The 27,699-nt window shown below is 42.8% G+C and overlaps 2 protein-coding genes across 11 annotated transcripts in view; both read right to left on the reverse strand.

Annotated features, from left to right (window-relative positions):
* Positions 1-1,697, reverse strand: part of mtus2a (microtubule associated tumor suppressor candidate 2a) — a 68,466-nt gene extending 66,769 nt beyond the window's left edge. For 5 of the 6 annotated variants that reach the window (XM_018755363.2, XM_018755360.2, XM_018755361.2 and 2 more), the window contains exon 1: positions 1,481-1,697. The gene's annotated coding sequence lies outside the window, so the exon portion shown is untranslated. The other variant, XM_018755359.2, reaches the window with a different exon arrangement.
* Positions 1,698-5,016: 3,319 nt separating this feature from the next.
* slc7a1a (solute carrier family 7 member 1a) lies at positions 5,017-27,551 on the reverse strand. Of its 5 annotated transcripts, none has more exons than XM_018755510.2 (12): positions 27,479-27,551; positions 17,392-17,816; positions 16,974-17,132; positions 16,417-16,585; positions 15,375-15,508; positions 13,429-13,651; positions 12,341-12,480; positions 10,452-10,554; positions 10,102-10,307; positions 6,787-6,938; positions 5,883-5,991; positions 5,017-5,553 (listed from the first exon to the last, which is right to left on the reverse strand). In XM_018755510.2, the coding sequence occupies exons 2-12, from the start codon at positions 17,759-17,761 to the stop codon at positions 5,378-5,380; spliced, it is 1,941 nt and encodes a 646-aa protein (XP_018611026.1). In that variant the 5' UTR covers positions 17,762-17,816; positions 27,479-27,551; the 3' UTR covers positions 5,017-5,377. The 5 variants fall into 5 exon arrangements, with proteins under 5 accessions (XP_018611026.1, XP_018611029.1, XP_018611024.1 ...); XM_018755513.2 differs by lacking the exons at positions 12,341-12,480; positions 27,479-27,551 and adding exons at positions 11,825-11,961; positions 24,640-24,815; XM_018755508.2 differs by lacking the exon at positions 27,479-27,551 and adding an exon at positions 24,640-24,815.
* Between the last annotated feature and the right edge of the window lie 148 nt (positions 27,552-27,699).

Below are 27,699 nucleotides of genomic sequence, written 5' to 3' on the forward strand. Positions count from 1 at the left end.
TTGGAACTAAAGGCAGTAGCTCTAACCACTACGCTACCAGCAGTCCCAAATCTTAGTGTCAGGGGAAAAATAGCCACATCATGTAGTGTATCAGATTAAATGACTTGTATTATTATTACTACATTAAACTTCATTAGCATTTGCCCACAGAAACTTGATTTACCCATGTACACTTGATCAAGGCACTAGAGCAGGTGTGGGATTCAAACCCAGAACCTTCAGATTATAAACCCTAACGAGGAGAGTACCTTAATTCCTCACAAGAAATGAACACTTAAGTGTTGCCTTTACAAGTCAGCTATGAGCTGACATGTTTTCGGAGAGTAAAACAAAGTATCCTCAGTAATCCGTATGGTGATGAACACAGATTATGGCGGATACTTTACAATCATCATCATCATCATGTATCCTCGTAACATCCCACTTTAACAATCACATTTTCTAGCATGTAAAATGACAAGAAACGGTTCTTTAAGCATAATCAATCATAGAGCTGTCTGCACAGTCATACACTGGATTGGATATATATGTGATCATGATTAAGTGCGTATGAAAAATGTAATCGGTAGCAGTCACGATGAACACAAAACAATTCTAACGGAATTTTTGTCTAGATTTTTTTTTTTTTTTTTTTTTTTTTTTAAAAAGGGCAAGACAAAATCAAAAAAGGCGCATTGTTTCGAACTGTTATTGCAAACCAGTTCAAGACGCAAACACAACTTGTATAGCGACGCGGAAAATAAATAAATCCGTGGTAAGAACGAGGCTCGTGCGTCGGTGATTTCTCTCAAACGCACCGCATGGTGAGCGACACACAATAACCCAATGGCGACGGACGGGTGGCCGCGCGCTCGGGCCGGCGACAGGCGCACGGTGGCGCGCTGCGGATGCACTGATGCGATGGAACGAGCGCCGTCAGCAGCGCGGACTGGCGCGAGCGGCGCGTCGCGCGTGCACACCTGGGGCCGATATCCTCCGCGGCAGTGAGCGAGGGAAGCGTTCGCACCCCGACACCGTTACACAGTCCACATGTTACGGTGACGCACCGCCAAAATTAAACACACTCAATGATCAAAACATAATAGGTGAAAACACGTGGGCGTGCACCAAAAAAGGTAATAAATAACAATTACGGGGTAATCGAAGCCGCACCTCTGTGTTTGTAAGGTGCAGAGCGATGGATGAAGCACAAAAAAAAAAAAAAAAAAAAAAAAAACCACAACTCATTTAATAGCCAAAAATGTACACGATATATGCAGACTGAAGTGTCAAACCAGAACTACAAATATACGGCAGCTGGGAGAGGGTAAGAGAAGTAATTTTCGAATTTTTCGAAAGTATAAGATGGAAGCGTCCGGAAATGTGTTCACCTGTGTCGAGCAGCGGGCGAGGGTCGTCAGGTGAGCAGCGCAGCACAAACGGACCGGTTTCCCCTCATCCCGAATCCCCAACACTTACGTAAACTACGAAAAAGACGCACCTTTTTAGGAGACGCCGTGTGTCCGTGGGAAATGAAGGGGCGCCGATCATAGTGCGGAGAGCGGGAGCTCTCGGAGTGCCAGCAGGCTCTTCTTCGGGGCGCTGAGGCGAAGGACGGAGCGGCGGAGGGGAGATGGACCCATAGGGTATAGAGGGGGAATCGCGTTCCCTTCTCCGTCTCCATGAAATCAGCCCGCCGTCCGTCCGTCTCCCCCGAAACCCCCCGTTGATTTTTCCCAAGGCAGGCGCGCCCCCTTCTGGTCGCGTCCGGAACCGTCTAGGTGTGCACCTCGGCCTGTCCGCGGAACCTCCAGCTGTGCAGGTTATTGTAGTGTGCCACTCAGGAACCAAAATGTTTTGCCATTTTAAAGTAAATGTTTACGTGAACAGATGTCTTAAGAGTTTAGTGCCGAACCACAAACTGAGTTAGATGTTGGCATCCATAAGGAACTTATTTTTCAAAGCAATGTCACAAAGCAATTGGTTTGTGGGTAAAGATTTCCATTTTTTCTAGTCTTATTCTGGTAAACTCCTATAAGTTTTGTTTTGATGTACCTTGTCAGTCTAGGGCTTCACCACATCACTTGGCTCCCAGATTTAAATATTGACATGGTTATGCTATTCTTTGATATATTTTTTTTTTTTTTTTTTTCCTCTTCCCCCACCCCCATTTGCTATCTGGAAACAATTCACAGATGTAAATGATTCCTACAACACATGGGGGAAAAATAAGGCAAAGGCCTACTCTAAATGTAATGATCTTGCAACATTAAAAGAAAAGCTATTAAACATTGCATTCATTCAAATTTACTTTTTTTTGGCTGCAAAAATGACTTCCATTTTACTACAGATTCAATTTTTGTATGTAGTGTTAACTATCAGTTACACGAATAGCAGAAGAAAGGTGACTTGTGAAATCTTGAAAAGCAAATTTTATTTACAGCAACATTAAATATGACAGCAGCTATGAAAGCTATTTTACAATGCAGGAAAAATACATGATCCAATTTAAGGAAATTATGTACAAAAATGGATTGATGAGAAATAAAAAGCAATATTAGAAATGGTCCAGAAACAAATACAGGTAAAAGTAGAACACTAGAGAAAACAGACAGATACAGAGGGGATATGTGTTTTTACACTGCCTTGGCAGTAAAATTTACAGATAACCATCAGAAGGCTTTAACAGATGAATTCATGTACTAAACCAGACATTTCCTCTTACACAAATATGGCTTCTAGGCCCCAGTTGTAATAAAGTAACAGCACTGAATCATGGACAAACCTAACAGGACACTGAGGAACATATAAAAGTGAATTCAGCAATACAAACTGATTATGAAGCTCACTTTGTAATCCTCAATCAAGAACAATGTAATCCTTATTTAAACAACATTGTACTCTTAATGGATAATAAAGATTTGGGATTGGGCTTTATTTCAATGGCATTTTCTAACTCTAAAAAAGTAAAGAAATTCTTAATGCCAAAACTACAGCGAAATACAAAATGCACGTTTGATGCTGCTTTACAGGCATTTCAAATAAGCACATTACAAATAATTTAACTTTAAAAAAAAAAAAACCCCAACCATATGTACAGGAAATGTACACCACACAATGCAGTACTTTTGTCCATGACTCCTCGTTTGATGCTAATAATGATTAAGAAAATGGACAAATTTTTCCGCATTCTCCCAATTTAATTATCAATTAGGAAATTAAAGAACCCCAGCTACTTCATTTGAGTTGCTCAAACCAACTGACAACAATCTTCAGGTACTAAGAAGGCATCTTTAGTACAGGTTGACTGCTTCAGTATGAAAACACAATCGTTTTTTGCAACATATCTGGCAAGACTAAATTTTACAATTTTAACTATTTTTCAGTACTAAAATTGCAGCGAACCAATTTATAAAGGTAGATTTAGGTCTCTTTGGAGTTTTAAAAAAAAAAAAAACCCAACAACAATATCAGTTAACCTGCCTGAAAACATTTCATCGATATTGCTGCCTCAGTAAAGGAACCCTTAGGCTGCCACAACATGAATAAAAATATAACATTTTCCAAAGGGCTTTTCTCATTAAAAAGATAGTGTATGTATTTGTTTAAATACAGCAGCAATCCCTTTACAAAACACCAGATATATTTCAATACATTTAAGGATTAAGGTAATTATATTGTGGTAATTAAGAGTTTGGGCCATCTTTTTCTGTTATATATTTGTGACATGTATAACTATTGTTGAATATAAAGTTTATGGTTTTATTATAAAATAGACTATTCTTTTCTATATCCAAATCTAGAGTATAACTTTTTAAATATATTTCATATTTGTGTTTTAAGGGATAGCAGATCATAAAATTAATTTGATTCAGCTGAGACACAATTACCAGCACTGTAATCCCAGTACAAAATGTCCTGTTAGCTACTATCAGAGTTAAACTTCTATGTGGGAGACTGCATAGTGCTGTGCAATAGTGAAAATACTACAACAATGTTCGCTGGGAACCTTTCCATTCACACGGCCTGTATTTCACTAACATTTCAATACTCAAAGACAAAGAACTGGTTTACTAATTTACTAGTACATCACAGCTGCATTCTCACATTACAGGTCAGCCCTCAGATAATGCAAATGAAGTAACCTGTTATGTTGTACAGTCGGTTCTTCAATGAGAAATGACAGGTGTCACATTCAGTAGTCTTTAAAAAAAAATTGCACTTTGAAGCATAAAAGTCTCTTGTGAAAAATGAGCCGTTCCCTGATACAGTTAACAGTATAGCAGCCCAAGAGCTGTTTGTAGTTATGAACTTGAGGTTCCTCAGGGTTGGCACACAGTACCTGATTATTGATGTAATACAATCATTGCTCACTCTGTGCTATTTTTTGGGTCCCCTACTGGCATAGAACACCAACTGAACTGAGGCATTTCAACAACCCGTACTGTTGTCTACCCAAAAAAAGCCAGCTATTGCTAGAAATAGCTTTTAATCACAAAGATGAATCTTGAGCCAGTTGAGGACAGAAAGGCCCTTTAAAATAATTATGCAACATTTGTCAACTGAATTCCAAAATAGAAAGGCAAATGGACCTAATTAACAGCCAAGAAACAGAAACTGCATGTCTGCGTACAGATGCTCCTTGACTTACAATGGTCCAATTTACGATTTTTTGACTTTACGATGGTGAGCTGGCAATAGAAGTTCAGTAGAAACCATACTTTGAATTTAGATTTTTTTTCTTTTTCCCCAGGCAAGTGATATGCAGTGCGATACTCTTGTAATGCTGGAAAACGGCAGCAATCTGCATCTCCCAGTCTGTCACATGGTTGCTATACAGATACCCCCTGGTATATACGTTGTGTTTTGTGCATCCATAATGTCACAGAAATGCCTATCTGTGTCTCCTGCTACTGGTGGGAAGAGGAGGAGGAGGGTGCCCAGCATAAAGGTGGCAAGCCTGTAATGGCCATCGCATGTATGCTAGGCTATGATGTTCGGTAGGTCAGGTGTATTAAATGCATTTTCGACTTACAATATTTTTGACTTATGATGGGTTTCATGGAACGTAACCCCATCGTACGTCAAGGACCACCTGTATATTAATGCATACTAGAGTGCTGTAATCCATTTGCCATTCTAAAATTAACAACAAAACAGACAGCTTATTTGCAACTGCAAAATGCTCTCCACATAAAACAAAACAAAAAATAAATAAATGAAATATTGTGTTTTTTTTGATTTGGGCCGGTCCGAACTCAGTTAGCCTGGGTTCCCTTTGATTTGCCCGTAATCTCTTTTTTGACTGAAACATGTCATTCAAGCATCACAATTTGCTTTCAAAATACAAGAAAGTTAGATGGGGGGAAATCAGGGAGCTGGCAGTGCCCCAGGATCCTTAGAGATCCCCGTCATCTTCGCTCCCCACACCAAGAAAAGCCGCTTTCTCAGGGGCTATAGGATTCTCCGTAGTACTGGCGGGCTTGTAGCCATTGAGGTTGACCTCAACACTGGAACGGGCCATAATAGCTTCTGTACTGTGCCAAATCCCGTAGGTGAAGTAGATCACCAGGCCTGAAGAGATGGGTTGGTTAAAAAAATACTGTAAAAACACCCTTTGAAATTGCTTTCTTCTTCATGTGGAGTGTAAATATGGCTGAATAACTCTACCAAGAAATGCAGTGGAATTCATACAAATTCTATTCCACCTATTGCCACTTTGTATTCTTCCCTGGATTAGTCCTACAGAAGCTATGCAAGGAGTTTTCAAACATGTCTGCATATGAAACCCCCTCTTGCTGTTTTCAGAAGGTTTTTTTATGTGTGTCAGATCTTACACAGAACCAGTTTTTCAGAAATAATGAGGTGAAAGGGCCATAAAGAGTAAAGTTCACCAAACATACCTATAGCCATCCATACAGCAAAGCGGATCCAGGTACCCCTGTCAAGCTGCATCATAAGGTACACGTTGGCAAACATGCTGATCACTGGGATGAAAGGCAGCAGGGGGACCTAAGCAAGGAATGGAGAAAATGGTAAATACGATTGCTCCTTCCTCCTCCCTAAACTCTTAAATGAGAGAGCTTTTTGAGCTTCTTGAGTGCTGGTGGAAAAAAAGATCAATTACATTAACCTACCTTGAGAAAATCCAGCTCTTATCAAATAAAAGTACAGGTCTGTTGATGGAAGTGTGTTAGACATCGTGAAAAAAGCTGAGAATTCTGATCTTGTCACCATGAAGTGATGTGGTAGGTAGCGAGGGCCTCAGTACTTTATCTCCATCGCTCTCACTCATACACACACAGACACACACACAGCAGTCAGAAAGCTCAATGAGTCTACATTGTTTCATTGTGCTAATGAGAGGTCTCCAGCTTCAGGAGAAGGGCTGTAAGAACACAGCTCGGAAGCTGACCTAAGTGGGTCTTTCGGTACACATACAACTCAGTTTCATAGTATGAAGAGGCCTATGGCCATGACAACCAAAACACTAAGTTTAAGACAGCAATCTTATAAATAGATTTACATCACAGTTGTAGCAGTCATAAATGCACTTATACAAAATTGACAAATTTTAAAATTGTATAGACATTGTACTAATTTGGCAGATTTTGTAATCAGACAGAAAAAGAGAAGTATGAGGTACAAGACTAGGGTGAAAATTTTTGGGCAAGAGTTCAAACTCTGGGAACACATCAACACAAGCAGCGATAGGTGTACACTTCTTCCCTTGGGGCTACCCAGGTGGTAATATACCACTAATAGAAGAAGACTGGTGTGAGAGAGATAGCTATATGAGCTACATACCTTAAAAGACAGCTTCGTCCTGCTCTCTGGCTGTCTCCAGATGACCAGCGTGAGGCCCAGGCAGGTTACAACCAGAACACTCAGGAGTATCACATTCCAAAGTGCAAGCCCTCCTTGAACTGCTAGTACACTAAATACAACAATGAGGAATCCTAAAAAGTAAGGGGCAGGTGGGAGAGGTAGGGAGAAAGGTAACAGTGTGATGGGTCAAGTTGAGCCATTAAAAATTACCTATGACCAGGCATGCAGCTAGGAAAATACACAGAAACTGCTAAGATCACATGACCTGGGACACATATGTATTTGTTACAGAATCACAGTCTAAAGTTAGATATTTTGGGCTTTTCCAGTTGCTGATTTTACATCATACTTAAGTTTTGGCCAGATGTTTTTCTGCAAAGCAAAGTACTTGGAGTAAAACAAAACAAAACAAAACACCCCTCAACAGTTAGAGGGCTTAGACACAAGGAGTCAACAAAGCACAGCAGGCTTGTTTCACAATTTTCCTGGTGCACTTGTTTAAGTAGCTACATATAGAAGTGACATACAAATAGCAAAATTCATCCAAAAAGGTAACATGGTAAAGGACCAAATGATAAAGCCCTCTGGAACTTGACTGTTGAAGGAATTCAGCAGTTATGGGGAACAGAGGGAGTTTGTTCAATCATATCAAGGCGAAGATTTAGAGCTAACAGGCATTTCATTTTGAACCCCTCATGAGTGGGTCAAACAGGCAGCTAGAGGTGGAGGATTGCACCATTCTTGCTGGGCTACAGTGACTGAACCAGGTTCTGTAGGTACTGAGGTGTCAGTTCTTTAGCTATCTTGTTAGGCATAATCACTCTTGAACTTTAGGAGGAGAGCTAAAGGAAGTCACTGAAGAAAAACGAAGAATGAAGATGTACACCGATCAGCCACAACATTAAAACCACTGACAGGTGATGCGAATAACATTGATTATCTTGTTACAATGGCACCTGTTAAGGGGTGGGATATATTAGGTAGCAAGTAAACAGTCAGTTCTTGAATCTGATGTATTGGAAAGAGAAAAAATGGGTAAGCGTAAGGATCTGAGCGACTTTGACATGGGCCAAATTCTGATGGCTAGATGACTGGGTCAGAGCATCTCTAAACCGGCAGGTCTTGTGGGGTGTTCCTAGTATGCAGTGATTAGTGCCTACCAAAAGTGGTCCAAGGAAGGTCAACTGGTGAACCGATGACAGGGTCATGGGCGCTCAAGGCTCATTGATGCATGTGGGGAGCAAAGGCTAGCCCGTCTGGTCTGATCCCACGGAAGAGCTACTGTAGCACAAATTGCTTAAAACCTTAATGCTGGCCCTGACAGAAAGGTGTCAGAACACAGTGCATCGCAGCTTGCTGCGTAGCTGCAGACCGGTCAGAGTATTCATGCTGACCCGTCCACTACGAAAGCGCCTACAATGGGGAAGTGAACATCAGAACTGGACCATGGAGCAATGGAAGAAGGTGGCCTGGTCTGATGAATTACGTTTTCTTTTAGAGCATGGGGACGGCAGGGTGCGTGTACATCATTTACCTGGGGGAAGAGATGCCAGCAGGATGCACTATGGGAAGAAGACTTGAGTCAATTGTTACTCCCAGGCTTTTAAATACTGTGGATGAGATATAAGTGAGTTGTCCAGTGAGAGAACTTATGACAAGTGGAAGGACCAACAGGAAGGTGAAAGATTTCAGTCTTATAGAGGCTGAGTTGCAGATGTTGACATAGTCATCCAGGTGATGACACGGAGATATGCTGAGGATATATGTCAGCTGAGGCAATAGGAGCATCTGTGTGTTGCCTGAATAGAGTGACAGAGGCTGCAGTAATGGTAGGAGTATCTAGCCTGGTGGAATAACTGCTGACAGACTGAAAGGCAGAGAAGGCACTGTCTCTTCCACCTGGTAAGCGCTACCTGATATGATGCAAACAATTTCAACGACTGTCCTTTCACCACCATATGGTCACTATATTGGAATGGCTTGCCATCACTTAACGGCAGTGGAGAGGCTGAGAAGAATGAGAACTGAAGAGAAGGAGACAGCTCTAGCAGACTGAAGAGCTCTGGTCAATTGTAGAGAAAGAATAGTCTCAGAGGTGACCAAACTTGAATCCAAGTACAGTCTATAAAAGACGAGAAGAAAGAGTCAAGAGGGCTAAGAGGGGAAGCTTCCATTTCAGAAAGGGGCTGAAATGTAGGTAACACGGCCTTGCTGGGAGTTTTATTGTGAAAAGGCAATGTGGAGGATCTGCAGGTGATATAATTGACTGTGCCTTTGCAGAGAGGTGCAAAATTTCAGTGCTGAGGCTGGAGGGGGTGGTGGAGTAAAGTCAAAGGGAGTTGAAAGAGATGCAAAATGTATGCAGGGATGGTTGGATGCTGATTAATTTTTTCATGACTATTCTCCTGCAGAGACAGAGAGTGATAGGAAGGAAGACATTCCTTGTAAGACTGTGGCACCTTACATTTTGACAAAGAGGACCTAAGAACAAGATACGGTCAAGATCATTACCGGAGTTATGAATACGAGCGGTCCCCGATTTATGATGGTTCGACTTGCGATTTTTTTCGACTTTACGATGGTGAGCTGGCAATAGACATTCAGTAGAAACCGTACTTTGAATTTTTAATCCCCCCCCCCCCAAGCAAGCAATAGGCGAAGCGATTCTCTCTCACAATGCTGGGCAGCGATAGCGATCCACATCTCCCATTCTGTCACGCAGAAGTGTGTATTAGGTGTATTACATGCATTTTAGACTTATGATGGATTTCGGGGGATGTAACCCCCTCGTAAATCGAGGGCCACCTGTACAGTGGATTGAGACAAGGATAGGTAAAATAACTGTGGAAGTGGTAGATCTTCATGACAGATGGCCTTCTATGTTAAAGTGACCCAGAAAAATAAGAAGAGTTTCCACTCGGAGCACAACAGAATTTTAAGATCATCCAAGAAGCAGTTGCGGGGGCTGAGAGGGCAGCTGAGGATAACCACAGAAAAGAAAGAGCTGCCTGTATGTGCATGTTTTCTGGGGTCATCTACATTTTTGGTGAGGACCAGAAGGTCAAGTGACAAATAAGCTTAGTTTGTAGTGCTCTGACAATTCTATGGGTCCATCGGAAAAGAAATGAGTTGCAGGGATTCAAATGGGGGATAAGCAAAATTCTTGATACAGCAGAAGTGGGTCTGTGGTAAATGCCAATATCACACATTATATAATACTCCTTTTAGTTTAAAGGGGATGCTGAAATCTGTAGCTGTGAGAGGTGTGGCCAAAGAGCAGTGCCCTTTTCATACCTAGTATGCTGGTGCTGACATTGACAACAAAGCTAGACAGTTTTGAGGGTTCTGGGTTTTCAGGAAAGAACACGTTCTTCAAGCTGAGGCGCTCTTCCATGCCTGGAAGAATGCCCATGCTGAGGGTGCCGATGGACTCGCTGAGTTCCATCTCATCTTGTGTGTTGGCCATCTGGTACAGCTGGATGGGCTGCTCCGGCTGGTACCTAAACAGGCGTTGCATTTATTCACAAGAGATGCAGACTTGGAACGCAGTTCATGGGAGTCGTCTACTACACATGCTATGGAAAACACATACTGAAATGTTTATTACCTTTAACTAAACCTGAAACGTTTTAATTCGCACGTACCGGAGGACCAGGACACAGGCTGCCACCAGAGTGTATGCCAATAGTGTGCCAATAGACATGAGATCCACCAGGTCCTTGAGGTCAAACAGAAAGGCCATCACCGCTGTGGAGAGAGCAGGGAAGGACAGACAGTTACAAAGTGTTCAAAGCCTTGCAACGACACATATGCTCCTACTTTTGCAATAAAGGCAGTATACGTTACGAGCTTTGAACTGCTATTAAAAAAAAAAAAAAAAATAGATCTGTTCTCTGCAAAAAGTCATTCTATTATAAACAGCTTAAACAATTTTGTACCTTGAATTAAATTGGCTTTTTGCACAAACACAAAAAAAGTACTTTAAAGCAATTATGTACACCTTGCCGTTAACAGTTCAGTTAACTGAGCAGGGTATACAGAGGGATAGAATTTAAACAAGGCATGAGGAGATTACAATTACTTTGTTTTACCTGTATATGTGATGTGGGAGGGGGCAGCCATGGAACAAATAATACACTGAAATGCACATGTTCAAATCTTGTAATACAACAGAACTTTTTTTTCCCCTTAAAATGCAGACAAGCAATTTGATAATTCATATAAAGTTTGGTAATTGGTACAATTTATCATTCTTTAGGAATTCATAGACAGTTTATGATGTGTGTGTGTGTGTTTTTAGAAGTCCATTCATACACAGTGTGTGAGTGATCCCTGTTCAGTTGCTGGCATTGGGTCAATGGGCAACACCTCGGCTTGTTAGCATACAATCAAAATTCCCTGTCATTCACCACTTATTAAAATCACTCCAAAAAATGTACACTTACAACTTGCATTCAAATGCTAATTTCTAAATCAGAAATGCTGCCTAAGAAACCTCAGCCAGATATGCAGTTTAATTAGGGGTAAGCAATACGCTCACTACTTTTAAAAATGGAGTTTTAAGGTACAAACTGTATGTTTTTAATACTGTTTCCTTGAGAGAACAGAGTTAAGAGCATAGTTAAGTCTGTAACTGTAAGTAAGTCATCACTGCTACTCAGTGACTGAAACAGCACAGGAAAAACACCCAATTTCTTTGTGCATTTTATTTAAAAGGCATTACTGTACCTTCAGTTTTATGCAACGATATTAACTATGACTAAAAATTGGCACAAAGCACTTGGATATCTAAAATGTATCATTGTAAAAAATATCATGGTATTAACTAATGTTGTATCACTCAAACAAGCGGTCTTAAACTGTTCCTATACTTCCTTTAGTGACTGGCCAGGGTGGTTCTCCATGACTAGACCACACTGAGCAACGCAACTCTGTTGAACCACATTATGAGGCAGCTGTACATGTGAAGCCTTAGAACCCAGCATGCCCCAGCACTGCTGCTCGCCACCGTGCTTACCAGACATGAACCCTGCGGCCATGGTAGAGACGATGGGAGTCTTCCTCTCGCTCACCCGTGCCAGAAACGAGAAGAGCAGACCGTCGCGCGCCATGGCAAAGATAATGCGTGGAAGGGGGAACATGGAGCCCAGGAGACTAGGCGGGAGGTGGCAGGGAGGGGAGGAGGAGGATGGAGGTGGGGAGGGGAGCACAGGTTTATAACCAAAAAAAAAAAAAAAAAAACGATGTGGACCATTGTTGTATGGTCTTAGACACGGTTCCAACCGCAACTCCAAATGCCACACTGGAACGGTCCACTCTGTCACACTAGAAAAGTGTTTATGTGATGCTGACATCAGAGGTTCAGTCAGCCAGCGACAGTGGCACCAGCATTTCCCTAGTTCCATTCCGTGTCCCTCCATACTGGGTGTACTTTGAGAACCAGGGCATGTACTTTGCTCAGGGCAAATGCTACAGATGGTCCCAACAGGACAGCTGCCATGTTAGTGGTATTAATAAAATCCCCCAGTCTCACCTGCCACGGCACCCGCTGTTAAAGTAGCGATTAAGGGGGTTTTGGTTCTCGAGCTGATTTTGGCGATAAATTTGAAGAGCAAGCCGTCCTCTGCCATGGCCCAGATGACTCTGGGCATGGGAAACATGGCACCGAGCAGGCTAAGAGGGGAGAGAGAGAATAGGCCATGCCATGCAAGTCAGTGAAAAGGGATAGTGATGTCTGCACAAAAACACACACACGCACAGAAACCAAGACATATATCATGGTCAGGACTCCATTCTGACAGGTGAAGCAAAGGCTGTCCACATCCACACTAACCCTGACCACTGTTTAAGCAATGCACTCCATCTAGCTAACACAGGATGCATGGTTGGCTCAGTGATGTGAAAATCCACCAGTTACATGAATTGACAACAGCATAAAATGAGATTCTACCTTCCATTGTACACATGAATAAGGAACTTAAAGCTGAGGTTAAAATGTCCATTTAAATAAAATGCATCTACTAAACATCTCAATGATTTTTTTGATAAAAACATCCAAAAGGGGAATGCTTAATCTGTAAATTGTTATTGATTAGACCAAAGACAAGAAAGTTATTTGTTCTAGAGACCCAGTGATCTGTTATCTGGTCTTAAAAATCAGAATATTAATGATTTCAAGTGAAGGAAGTCAGGTATTATAACTCAGTCATGTTAAAAGTTATGATTAGTTGAGATGGATTTCAAATAAGAGGTTAACTTTATAATAAGGCTGCAGAGTAAGAGTTTCTACTGACAATTTTTCCTGTAATTTAAGCACCATGAAATCACTTTAAAAGCTAAGCACATAACAAAACTGAAAACAAACTATCAGAAAATAGGTCCAAGAACTAATTATGCTTTACACTGTTATTGTTTTTTGCAGAAATATTAACAAGAACAAATGTTACATAAGGCCAAGACTTTGTGTACAGTGCAGAAATGTTCAGCAAATAGTTTTAGCATAGGGACTCAAATGTACCACCACAGATAAAGCCCATGCAATGATGGTAGTAACACAAACACACACATTACAACTCATGTTCACAAGTGTACAATTGGGGGAAATAGGTGGAGTCTTCTTACCTGGTGGACAGGGCGCAAAGTGAACCCACTGCCACTGCATAGGTGGCCCCCTCCCAGCCCACATACTTGAAGGCCACAGGCAATGGGCTCATCTTGTCCAGCAGGTAGTAGGGCATCATCATGGTGAGGGCGGCTGACACGCCAAAGTAGGCCACAAAGCAGATGAGGAGTGAGGCAACTATGCCAATGGGGATGGCCCGCTGGGGGTTTTTCACCTCCTCCCCTGGAGGTCACAGGCAGGAAAACCTCCAAGTTAGTGAGCTGATTTGCACCATGGACATGAAATCCATCTATCCCCCTTCCGCAATTTGTACCAGCCCCCCCATGTTCTCAGAACACATGACAGCTCAAAGATATACTGTATGTATCAAGGACATTTGAGAACTGCACACCTTCTGGTGAAGTAGCTGAGCCTTAACATAACTGGGCTATGACTTTAATTTGACAGACACCCCTTTTTTTTCCCCCCTCTGCCTTCCTTGAAAAAGCTCTGCAATGAATACTGAACAAATAAAAGCAGAATCAATGAACACTGACCACCTGGAGACAACTGTGGAAATCAATATAAAATCTCGTGTAAGGTGTAAATGTTCATGCACCATAACTTTATGATCATGCCCAGATAAGCCTTTACACAGCTACTCCTGTATTGTACGTAAATGTTTGTATCTCAAAAACAAAAAAAAAATTGTAGGAAGGTTATCAGGAATTGTCTGTTCTGAGTTTTATGCAGCTTCTCGTGATGAACATTTGTGCATATGGTTGAAAGAAAAACTTTACTTAAGAATCACACATCTGCAGCTATGTCTCTTTCTCCTAATGTAATGCACAAATTGTATTCTCTGAGATGCATGTCGCTTTGGAGAAAAGCATCTGCTAAATGAATAAATAAATGCAAATATGTTTAAACCTACCATTCTGCAATAAAGGCTAAAAAAAAAAAGTCTGGGACTTCTAGTTATGTCAGATTTGAATGCCGCTACCCCACATGTCTCTTTAACCTATACATGAAAGTAGGGAAATGGACTACTGCTTGATGCCTTATCCCATTCTAGTAATCTCAGTACCACACTACAGGGACCAGACAATGATTTTCACCAGGATGAACAGACATTATGGAATTTACAGCTTTGTACTGATGGTTATAGCTAATAAAGATCTAAATGAATTACATGTTAAGTTCATAATGAAACACAATAAGACTTAAATTACAAAAAACAGCTCATGTTAAGTACCATCATCATTTCACTTTTATACCTACAGAGATTGACAATTTTTTTTTAAACTGGTGAGGAGGGCAAAGGAGACGTGCATTGAGCTGGGAATGTTCCTGGAGCCCGACCTTGGTGTGATAAGAGGTATGTGAGAGAGGAAGATCAGTGCTGAGCCTCTGGTCCCCTCTCCCACCCACTCCTGGCCCCACTGATTTATTGGCTCCTGGGGCAGGAGGTAGAGGTGGCTTCTCCTCAGCCTGCCCAAACAGCGGCTATAGATAGAGTTCTGGAAGGGAGGTGGAGGTGGGGGGTGGGCCATAAGAACTGAGGCCCTGTGGGTGGTGCCAAACCCCACAGGCTAACAACATAAGAGTGAAATATAGTGGAAGAGCCCTGATGACAAGAAAGGAAAAAAGCAAGGAATAAACCAAAAACAAACAGGTCCCAGAATTCAAGTGCAATCCTTGAACTGGAATAAACAAGACTGAAGAGAGAGAGAGAGAGGAAAAAACCCAAATACTACAAAAATGCTTAATGTTCATAACAAAAAAACACCCTATTCCAAACTGCATAAATATATATTACAGGTTCATAGGTCAGAGGTTTGGCTTTGCTTCTGATGAGAATGTCAGTGAAAAGAAACAAATCTAGCAGTCCCCTGTCTTTGGGCTTCTTCCATATACTGGCAGGAATAGGGGCTCATGATGGTCTGTGTCCTTCTGACCGACTCACCTGTGGTGGCAATGCAGTCGAAGCCCACAAAGGCATAGAAGCAGGTAGCAGCACCTGACAGCACTCCAGTGAAGCCAAAGGGCATAAAACCTCCTACTCCAAGGCTCTCCTTCGATGGCAGCTGCAGCGATGAGCTGGATGCACAGGTGGGTTAAGACTCAAATGTCACTGCAGCAGGTGCTACAACACATTACTGCTTGCTTGTCGGTTCAAAATCCCCACAACAGAAAGAGCTACTCTAAAAATCCTCTAAAAAAAGGATTTATTCTGAATTGCATCACAATAAAACACACACACAAACACACACACACACACACACACACAGTAAATAATCATAAGAGTCAAACTGTAATCCAATTGTACCATATAGAAGTATTAGTTATATCCATTCCAATATTTTAAACTACATACTTATTCTCTGTTTTTAAATAAAACTGTACACCCTTCCCTCACCTAACAGGGTTAATTAGTTCCATGAAATCATGTTGTTATTAACAGGTGACATTGCCATTATTCCAGGATGAAAAATGTCACCTAAAATTTAAAATTAACCAAAATAAATGGTATTTTTATGCACAACACATTTGTCATCTTTGCACTCTGACCCACAAGAAAAACACTAAGATAAGGCAAAAAGATTCATGTGATAAGACATTTATGTTTTACACAATTAAGTTATTTACATGTTTATACAGTAACTTATAAAAGATGGTATTAGAATGTGTTATTTTAGTTGCGAGTTAAGTTTAACCATAACTGATGCAACTGATTGAAACTGTCAATATGACAGGAAGTGTATACAGTTTTTTTTTTTTTACAGAAGAAGCGTAGGATTCACATGCTTTGCAGGGTAAAACACAGTTAGTGTTGAATAAAATACTTATGGACATAAAAGCACTGAGTTACTGATGTAAAAATGCTGTTGTACTCAATAATATATTTCCAAAAGTCTTTTAGCAGTTTTTCCTCTGTACAGGACCCCGTTATATGAGGGAAAGAGTAAGTGTAGACCTATATATCTGTAAGCAATGGGACTTCTTACTTGAACGAAGAATTAGTAGTATTGAGAATGTTGCTGGGGTCCAGGTTCCAGTTCTTGAGTGTGCCCTTGACCAAGCCCGACACCACCATGAAGAGCAGCACCAGGACATTGATGCAGGTGAACACCTTATTGACCATAGCAGACTCCTTCACCCCAAAGGCCAGCAAACCTGCAGAGCCAGAGTGAAAATGTCATAAATCAACTGGTTTTATACACAATGCACCTGAGCAGCAGTAAAGTGCTGGTACAACCTTCATAAGAACATAAAAAAAAGGGCATTTATGGCACTGTAAATGACAGAACAGATAGTCTTTTTTTATATTGCTCCTGTTGATGGTCACGTCAAAAAAAAAAAATTGTCACAAACCCACTTATAAAAACAAAACAGTCCAGGACTAATCAATCAACTGCAGATCCATGCTATGACAAACAGTTTTAACCCACTACTGCAACTCAGTTTCTCCATAATTCTTTCCATGTCCATAAATCAGTATTTTATTCTTTTTGTCATACCAGTAAGTTGTATATGGTGTCTAGCATGCATGGTGGCATCTTACCTGTCAGCGTGAGGATGATGAGCACAGCAAACATATCAGGGTACTCTGCAAGGACGCCTGGCACGTGCATGCTCAGGTAGGTACGACAAAACTGCTCAATGTGATTCCCAATGAGCTCGTCAAATGTGGCACTCCAGGCACGTGCCACGCTGGACGTCCCTTTGTGTGAAAGGTAAAAACAACCACCTCAGATAAGACACTTTCACCATACATGTTCTACCATTACTACAAAATACTGCTGAAAGCTGAGGCTAAATGAGGAAGTGTTTATGTCTGAGGTCTGAAACCAAACAAAGAGCTGTGAGGAGTTCCAGGCACCCCGTATCTTTCATACAACCCTGTTTAAAACCCAAGCAAGATCATCCGGTCAGAATGTATACAAGGGGTGAGAAACGGCTGCAAGAAGTATACATCTCACCAATGATGTAGGAGAGGATGAGGTTCCATCCTGTGATGAAGGCCCAGAGTTCGCCCACCGTCACATAGCTGTACAAATATGCAGAGCCAGTCTTGGGTACACGGGCGCCAAACTCTGCATAGCACAGGCCAGCCAGCACGGACGCTGCCGCAGCAACGAGGAAAGAGATGACGATGGCAGGACCGGCGTTGTCCCGTGCCACAGCGCCTGCCAGCACGTAGACCCCTGCTCCCAGAGTGCTGCCCACGCCCAGCGCCACCAGGTCGAAGGTGTTGAGGCAGCGTGAGAGGCGCGTGTCTTCATTGCTGCAGTCCACCACCTTCACTCGCAGGAGCTGCTTCCCCAGGACTGCCAGCTTCTTCAAAACCATGGTACTTCTCTTGGACGCGTTGGAGGTCCGAGCTCAGAGACAGGCCTAACAGAATCTAGGAAATTAAAGATAGGGATATCGTTTCTACCAGAGCGGGAGCAGTACATCCATTGTTCTTGAAATACTTTCATAGTTTTCCCCACATTTCCTTGTAGACACTTTTATACTAATGAAAGCTGGATGCTTTGTAAAGTTTGTCATGGATAATCCATCTGCACACTACACTACTGAGCTGGCAGAGAAATCTGACAATGATAAGAATGCGCACTAAAATTTCATGAGAATAACAGTCTTCATTTTCACTTTAACCAAGCAGCAAACCAAGGAAGCAAGTTCAAGGTCAAAGGCCGAGGGCTATGTCCCTTGTAAGAAACAGCTCGTACCGTCACGCTGTTTTTCCTCAATTATTAGGCAACACAGCCAGAAATCCCCAAAGCATGACTACTCACAGAAATCTGTGAAGTATGTTGAGGATAATCCACTCAAGCCTGCTGTCTGATTGATCCTGCTTAGTTTGGACACAGAGCATCATCAGAGAACCACAGATATGATCCAACAGCCTCTTAACCAAAGGTGGATGGAAACTCAGCTTCCCCACGAAATGAGGAAGAGGTGCAAGGCATACTGGACACAGCTACCCACTCTGAACCAGCTGCTCAAAGGAAATGTTACCGAACAAACTGCAGTGTGGCACTGCCACAGCAAAGGTTCCCAGGTGCCCACATTTTCTGACATCCTCTATGGCCATTTCAAAGCAAACGAAGGAACAAGTCAGAATTAATGTAGAGACACTGCTGGTAAACAAGGTAGTCCTCACAAAAGCTTGATATTTCAGGTCAGTTTACTCCATATCAGTTCCAGCCTCCACAGAACATGTACTCTGTGACCATAGTATATGTACTGTGGGACATTAACATACCTCTCAGATGCTACAGAGAATATTGTTGCGCTGGTCAGTTGAAAGTCCACTAAACCACTGAAAGCTCAAACTATTTGCATTTACTGTTAAACAAGGAGGCTCATTAAAAAAAAAAAAAAAAAAAAAGATTAACTGGGATAATTAACTAAACCAACAGTATGAAAGCTTTAAGGCTCCTTATGGAAAAAATATAGGTCAACTGCAATAATATCTGCAGCATTTCCTAACAGGACACTCAGTACCCATTAGTTGTGCTATGTCACACAGCTGCAAACTACCATTCCTTCATTGAACTTTGCTGGGAAGCAGGGGAATAAACACTGGCTAAGTAATGCAAAAAAAGTATTGTGCATGATCAATTCAATACACCATTGGAAAGAAGAAAAAAAAAGTCAGTCAATGACACTTCAATGAATGAGAAGAATTGTTGATTTTCATGCCTAGGGTGTATTACAAAAAAAAAAACACAACCTCTTGCAAGCATAAAACTGAACAAAAAGTAGGAAAAAATGTTATCAACTGTTTCAGCAAGGTGCCTATGAACATACTGCATACTTACAATGAAAGTACCTGTGAAACTTCACCGGCATAGACAACGAGCGTGCGACAGAGCGAGAGAGCAGACCCCTCACTGCACTCTTCTCTTGAGACACCCGTGTAAGTGCAGCCCGCTCTGTACACACACCTACAAATAGACTGTTGATCACATGGGTGTGCTATTCCAGGCAGCTCTGACCACCGCTGTGAGCTGAAAACCACTGCTGTCACTCATCCACCCATGAACGACCATTTCCATGGCCATGTCAAAGCTCTGTTAACACCAGACAGAGGTCACTGAAACCTGGCAGCTGGCTCACACTTGGACATGCATCTGTCCAAGCATGCATCACCCCTGGACTTAGAAAACAGGCTTGTTGAGATGGGAGAAGCCATCGACAAACAAACAGTTTGTAAAGACAGTAAAAGCCCTCAATGTTGGGAGTATTGAGATGAGGGAGTTCACCCTCTCTTTTATGTGCAAAATTGCAGAGCTGCACTGTAAACATGGTAAAGTCACAAGACTGAAGGTACTAAACAAACAGTCCTCCCATCCCATGTTACCACCGCACAGTCATATTCCAAGAATGTCCAGATCTAGCTAGTTGGGTCCGAGCAATTTCAGACCTCCCAAAAGGTCTATGTGCTGTCATCCCTGTCCGGTCACCTCGCAGGAAACCAGCAGGAGATTTCAGGCATACAATGCAAGCCCCGATGGCAATAATCTGTAACTTTCCATTGCTTCCGTGTCCCTAAAGCCGTAAAATCTCTACGCATTCTGTCCAGATATGACAGGAGAGCATGGAGGAGATTAGGTATGTGCCGGAAGCATATTATGCTCCCCCACTAAACCCCTCACCCTTGTTACACTTCATACCATGCAGAACATGGGAACAAAGTAGAGGATTATAAAGTGTTTCCTTCTGCCTAACAGCAGGAACCAGAGTTGGGCAAGAGAGAGTGTCCTAAACATCAGACACATTCCTCACCTCCCTACACTGGTCAGGACCAGATTGTCTGGTACAGAAGCCCAAAATTACACGTGGATGTGGGTGGATGGGGTAGTACTGGGGTGGGCTGGTGGCGTACTTGGCACAATAGCAGCAAGCCAACACATTCATGATCCTGCTATATTAAGCAGGTGGGCAGTGTAAGGGCACAGCCCCACTACCAACCAATCGCAGCGCAGCGCTCCGGTGGGCTTGGCAGGAACATGACAGACAAGCAATTATCATTTCCATTCGCATTCACACATACTTCCTTTGTAAAGGGAGGTAAAAGAAGCTCAACCTGTATGAACATTAACTACTGAGCCAACACTCCAGGCTAATACAACCCATCTTTATTAGCATCTATGAAACTTTTTGCTTCAGTGATAATACAAGTTAAAATTAGGCAAAATGAATGTCCAAAACTGAACTTACTGGATTAATTAAGAATGCAGCTCTGCAGACTATAATTTCATACATTCATACATCATGTAGCTTGCAAAAACAGAAATTGTTGGTGCTATGAAGCCTTGCCTGTGTATCTCACAATGGGACCTTCAGAAGGATTTAGATCATCAAGAAGGTCAGGAGGTTTCGAGGCAGCCAGGAAGAAAACAGAGACCCAACCTGACGCAACTTTTTCCAAATGCTGCTCATATGCAAAGCAGAAGACCAAGAGGCCACTGGCATTACAGGCACCCTTATGCCACTCTGATGGAAAACATGAACAGAGTCACACTAAGGATTCACGTGCCTCGGCTCCACATCGACAAGCTAAAACAAACAACCCTGAGACTAGGAGCTCGCTCTATTCTCAAAAGAGTACTTAAGGCCTTGGACAGCAGCATGTCATCACCAAATGAAAGCAAGTGTGCGCTCAACTGCTGTTTACCAGAACCATCAGAACCCCAACAATACTGTGCATGGGTGCGATGTTTGCAAAAACACAGGACATATGGGCCATGAGTCAAGTAGGAAAAATTGTTCAAGGGCAGAAACACATGAAAAAGCAATGTGACCAATGTAATCCTGCTTCACACTTAGACCCTCATTACAAACTTCCCCTATACACATGTCCAGGTGCTATGTACAACAAAGACATGTTCTGCTATTGTTCATAACACTAAAATAGCTATAAATTGAGAGTACTTTACGTGTTTTAGTCCTTTAAACGTTAAGCAAATCAATAGCTATATGAAACAAGCAGGCTAAACCACATTTCTGGAGCTTGAGGTTTCTCCCTCAGGAAACAACAGCTGGAGCGCCACACTTCTCACTTCTGACGGGTGGAAACGCATCTCCTCGCTTCACTCTTATCACACGTGAGCAGTTCCTTCCACTCCCACGCATTTTTCCCAAGCAAGACAGGCTGAGGATGACGAGATGCCCACTTCAAGCTCACAGTGAGTAACACCCAGGAAAGTGTCATTCAACTCAGAGATTATTAACTAAATGTGTGTGTCAGAATCACCCTGTCCAATGCACAGTGTTCCCTGACTCATGAAGGTAGTCAAGTCCTGAAAAAACCTTTTGTAAATAAACACCTTATAAGTCAAAGATGTAACAACCATTAATCCCAACAGTAAAACTTTATAAGTGTTACTGAGCTCCAAAACTGACACCTATGCTTAAATACCAAACTCAGATCAAATTAATCCTAATTTATCATAACACACATAACAAGGCAGTATCCTTTCAGAAATTATCAATTTTAGCCTTTCATACCTATTACTATACAGGTACTGCATACTTAAACAGTGTTTAAGTTTTGTTTGTGAGCAGTTATCATATTTATGTATTTATTCAATCTTTAACACAACAAACAAAATAGTAAAGACAAAGGAAACCCGTGAAAACAATGGACCTAAATCTACAGTCACCAGACAAGTTGACATCATCTGGACAGTCCACACGGGGACTACGATTACCAATCCAGGGCCATGATTACGGAGATCAACAGATGAAATGGAGAAACAAGGAGTAACGCAGGTTGAAAACTTAATGTAGCAGGAGCAAAACTAAAAACATGAAAAGACCACATGTAGGTTTTGTACTGCTACTCAGCTGTTGGGAGGCACAACAAATTTGGTTCTAGTAAATGCAAATAAATACCTCATAAACCAAAGCAGGGTTATTAAATTAAATTCTTGTAATCCAAACAGGTGTATGCCAGGATATAACTGTGTGGCAACTTTTTTTTTTTTTTTAATTGTACTACTAAAGTGCCTTCCCTTCATGATGATGCCCACAGTGGGTGATGCTGGACTATTACTGTGAGTACAGGCGTTCAGTCAGACAGAGTACAAAGTAGTAGCAGGACACAAGTTTCGTAATGTAAGCAACAAAGACTTGCATTACATGACAGACTGATAATGGACACCATGAGGAATGAGGTGGTGGAGGCAATCTGCAAATACAAGTATGTTTCCATGCAACTTACCCATACATTCAACACCCACTAAACCATACCAACATCGAAAAGCACAGTTGAGGGACTAAGATGCTCTTGGTGTCGGCAACGCCACTGAATCAAACGGAAAGTCTGCTAGAACTGTGTTTCCCCTGGCTTCCAGCTCAACTCTCACATGTAAGTGTTGCGGTCTTCAGCCTAATCAGAGTGCTATACGTTGTCAGTGTCCGCTTCTCAGAGTCAGGAACGATTTACATGCATATTTGCGCAAATGGGAAGCACCAGGTTGCGTTTCGTCCCACAAGGTTGATTGAGGTTTTCCCAAGCAGGCGTCTACAGGTACTTGTCACACACTTCATGTGGTTTGTCAGTCATACCACTCATACCATTCAGGGTAGGACAAGGCTCCAAATTCACTGCCCTTGAAACTGTAAACAAAAGGAGCTCCCCTTACTTTTAGAGCATGACACTTAATATTATAAACAAAGGATTTAGGCATTCATGGATTTCAATTTTAAAGCTCATAATAACATTTACTGTACATAGTGAGGGGGGCGTGGTGGCACAGTGGGTTGGACCAGGTCCTGCTTTCCAGTAGGTCTGGGGTTCGAGTCCCGCTTGGGGTGCCTTGTGATGGACTGGGTGTCCCCCCTCCCCCTCCAGCCTTTCACCCTGTGTTGCCGGGTTAGGCTCCGGCTCCCCGCGACCCCGTATGGGACAAGCGGTTCTGAAAATGCGTGTGTGTGTGTGTGTAACGCCGTCATGTAGCAGCACTTGGTATTCCACAGCCCTGCTACTGCACAACACATTAAAGAGTGGAGAAATCGTACACATGTGACGTGTCCTTTCAGAACTCGGCTAACCTTGAACATTGCACGTGAGAAACAGAGGGACATTTCTGGAGTTGTGCAGCTCTTTCTAAGCACAACACACAGCCCCCCCCCCACACACACACACACACACACACACACACACACACACACACAGTGGGGCTTGGCAGGCACGGTACTACTGTTTATCATCATCATCATCATTATATATTATGGTCTGTTGAGTGTCCCCATAACACAAAGATGGCCCACATCACCGCTGTGGCTGAACCAAACTGGACTCCACCACTCACGAAAGCCAACGTGGGAGTTCGGCACTCCACGCCCACACTCCAGCCTATGTGAATGACTGACTAACCACCACCCTTACTATTATCATACCATCATCATCAAAAATAATTTCTTGCAGCCCCGAGTTAAAACACACAGTGTGCGTTTCTGCAAAATGTGTCCAGGCCGGTATTTCATTTTATATGAATTTTTGACACCTAAAAAAAAAAGCTGGTTTTCGCCTGAGGCGCCAGACGCGCGCACAGTTAAATAAATTCAGTCCACTTTTCTCACTATATATTCCTCAATCATTTAACAAGGCTTAAGTAAAGTGAAACGTGATGCTGCGCGTTTTAATCTAACGAAGTGGTTAACAAATTTTTTTTTTTCCCCCTCCTCTCTTACGACGGAATCGATCGAACACGAATGGCTTCCCGTTCATCTCATTTTCCGCGTTCGCCACACCGCAGAACGCGGGCTGATCACGTTTACTGTACTTATAAGGCGACACGTTAACGCGCCCTTTCTCTTCTTCAACCACACTTCGTCCTAAGTTTTCGTGCAGCTAACATGAAGCCCTAAACCCACAAGAAGACACACTTCGGTCTCGACATGATTGCACGGAGTCAGTAAAAAGGCGCTTGAATAAAGAAGAGCACAACGCCTCATTTCCCCGGGGCGGAAGCGCTTTATAAGGTCTCGTCCAAAATGGACTCGCCAGTGTCCATCCGCGGCAGCCACGCGGTGCTTTCACTAACAACCTTAAGGAGCGATGAAATTAGATGCAGCACTTCTTATACTTCATCCGCAATTGAGGCAATTTTTTCTTTTTTTTTGTACACGTACGTCCGCGCGGTTTCCGAAAAGCAAGAATTCGCGGCAATTTTTTATGAAAGGAAACGCAGAGACACGCGGCGGCTTACCTTAGAGTCAGACGGACTGTAAGCACACGAAATAAGAACTGTTCCTCGTAATATGTATAAATACATATATTTGTACCGCTTTTTCTAACCGTACGCTCCTTTTATACAGGTCTTGACAAGTGAGGAAAAGTTCTTTTGCAGAACAGTCGAGGATTCTGGTTCAGCGGGTTTTTTTTTTGGGAGGCGTGGTTCTCCGCCCGACAACCGCCATTCGCTGCTGGTAGCACTACCCACACCTCAAACACCCCCCGGTGAAATATAAATATCCACACCTCAAACATCCATGGTCAAGAATAAATACCCCTGCCTCAAAGACATTCGGTCAAAGTATAAATACCCCAACTGCCGACACTCGCTGGTCAAAAAGTATGGTATAAATACCCAATGATCTGTTGATAAGCAGAAATACCGACGCTCCAAAAACCATTCTGGCAGTAGTTAGTATGAATACAACCTAAACACCCCCTTGCGTTTTTAAATATATATACACACACAGTACTGTGCAAAAGTCTTAGGTACTTAGATGTTTCACAAAAATATTTGTTTTAGACGGTTATTTAATGACTTCTGCATCAGTGTCAATGGGAAAGAGCATATTTTAGATTTCCAAGAGTTCCTTTTGCAAAAAAGTTACAGTATTACAGTGAGGGTTTTGTGTGCCGTTAAAGAAAGAAAGTAGACGCACACACTATCTGAAACCACTTATCCCAAGAGGGGTTGCGACGAACCGGAGCATAACCCGACAACACAGGGTATAAGGCTGGAGGGGACACACCCAGGACGGGACGCCAGTCCACTGCAAGGCAACCCAAGCAGGACTCGAACCCCAGACCCACCAGAGAGCGAGATCCGGCCAGGCCTGGATGCACAAAACACAACCGCGTGGCAGACCGGAAGATGCGGATCGCTGCCGCTGCCCAGCATCACGACAGAGTATGCCATACTGTATGGCAACCATCTATCACTTGCCCAGGGAAAAAAAAATCAAGATTCAAAGTACGGTCTCTAGTGAATGTCTATCACCAGCTCACCATCGTAAGGCCGAACAATCATAAGTCGAGCAGCATGCTCCTCGACTAACGATAATCTCATTGTAAGTGGAAAAGTCGTAAGTCGAAAAAAGAATACAGTACCACACCTACCGAACATCATAGCCTAGCGTAGCCCACCTTTACGTGCTCAGAACGCTTACCATAGCCTACAACTGGGCAAATTTAAGCAGGAGACACACATGGGTGTTTAGTAGACGTGATGGGATGCGAAAACACAAAATAAAAAAATGCTTTCAACACAGTATCGGTTGTTTACACTTGCGGTTGTTGCGTAATCGCTGCAGAGACTGTGAGTAGTTGAGTGGATCCTGCGGCTCTCTGCCGTTGCCCAGCACTGGGAAAGAGTATCATACCGCATTTTCACAAGCGCGGGGACAGATCGAAATTCAAAATTCGAAGTACGGATTCTACCGAATGCGTATTGCTATCCTACCATCGTAACTTCGAAAAATCATAAGTTGAACTGTCATCAGTAGAGGAGTATCTGTATATATATCTATATATATTCATTCATATATGAATGAATGAATGAATGAATGAATATGGTTGTCAAGTGGGCACCTCCCTTCATAGGTGTTTCATTGAATTAGGCTACCCCCCTCCATACACGTTACATGCCCTTCACCCTCAACAAATACCGAAATACCACACTAAACTACCCCAATTAAACCACAGCTCCACACATACCTGCAAACGCACCACCTTCGCAAACTCAAACCATCCCAGATTACCTCTATACCTGCACCCTCCACAAACTTAAACTAACAATTAACAAGGCCACGTCTCCTTACCTACTACCTTCTGCCTCCCATTACTACATTTACATTTATTCATTTAGCAGATGCTTTTCTCCAAAGCGACGTACATCTCATAGAAAATACAATTTGTGCATTACATTAGGAGAAAGAGACATAGCTGCAGATGTGTGATTCTTAAGCACATAGTTAGTTTCCTTCAACATGCACCGACATTCATCACAGAAGTAGCTGCATAAAACCACTAGCCACTTGCCACTAATTTTGCCACCACTACACACCTCCTTCCTACCTGTAACCCCAACTACCCTGCTCTCTTCTCATCCATAGCCACTGACTCACCTTTTCAGCAGTCTCAGACAGCTCCTTCACTGCCACACTTAACAAGCAGCCTCTAACATCAAATTCCCCCAACAATGAGGTAGCTGATTTAGCTATGCACCCCTTAACACCTACCTCTACTGGTCTCATGTTAGCCTGCCATCCATGGTCTCTTGACTGCCACCAGATCTGCATACTTTAACAGTTTCCGCTCGTAAGCCTCCCCAATAGCATCCTCGAACGGCATTGTTAACTCTACAAAGTACACAATCCGCCCCTGCTCCGAATACAGCACCGTGTCTGGAAGCAATGAAGTAACTGCAATGACCTGCAGAACCTGGGGGTGTTTTCCCACATCAGCCAGCGTCTTCCAGTCCCGTGTGTTACCCCACCTACCAGGGCACGTCCGCTCTTGCATGGTACTGCTCTCTCCTGCCCGCACAAATCCAGTTGTTTTATCTATACTCCAAACAGGCAAAGAATTCACCACTTGCTCTCAAAAACACCTGCCAAACATCTAAGAACTTGATTATTGCGCCAAGTATAGTGACCCTGCGCCAAGCTAACTTTATACCCTGACAAAATGTGCCTCCGGGTCACCACACTGCTAAATAACTTACAAGAACCATCACTACCCGCCCACTGCTTAGCATTGTATGGCGTCGGCAGCATGTCATAAGTCGCTCCAACAATGAACTTAAGACGACTCGCCTCTATAGCCCACACATCCTGTCAGTGTAGATTCCTCTTCTCCACTAATGCGGCCGCCTTCGTACGCCTCGCCTCCTCTTCCTGCTCCCGGACCCGCTCAACAACCAGCCTCCGTTTGTCTGCTTCCGGGGCAGCGCTTCACAACTGCCGCACGCGGCCAGAGCCAAACCCCGCCATCCCTCTCTGCACGTGTCCAAAACCACATCCAACAGCTGCAGCGC

Source organism: Scleropages formosus, chromosome 4 (assembly GCF_900964775.1).
Source record: "Scleropages formosus chromosome 4, fSclFor1.1, whole genome shotgun sequence".
In the NCBI taxonomy this organism is placed as follows: Eukaryota; Metazoa; Chordata; class Actinopteri; order Osteoglossiformes; family Osteoglossidae; genus Scleropages; species Scleropages formosus.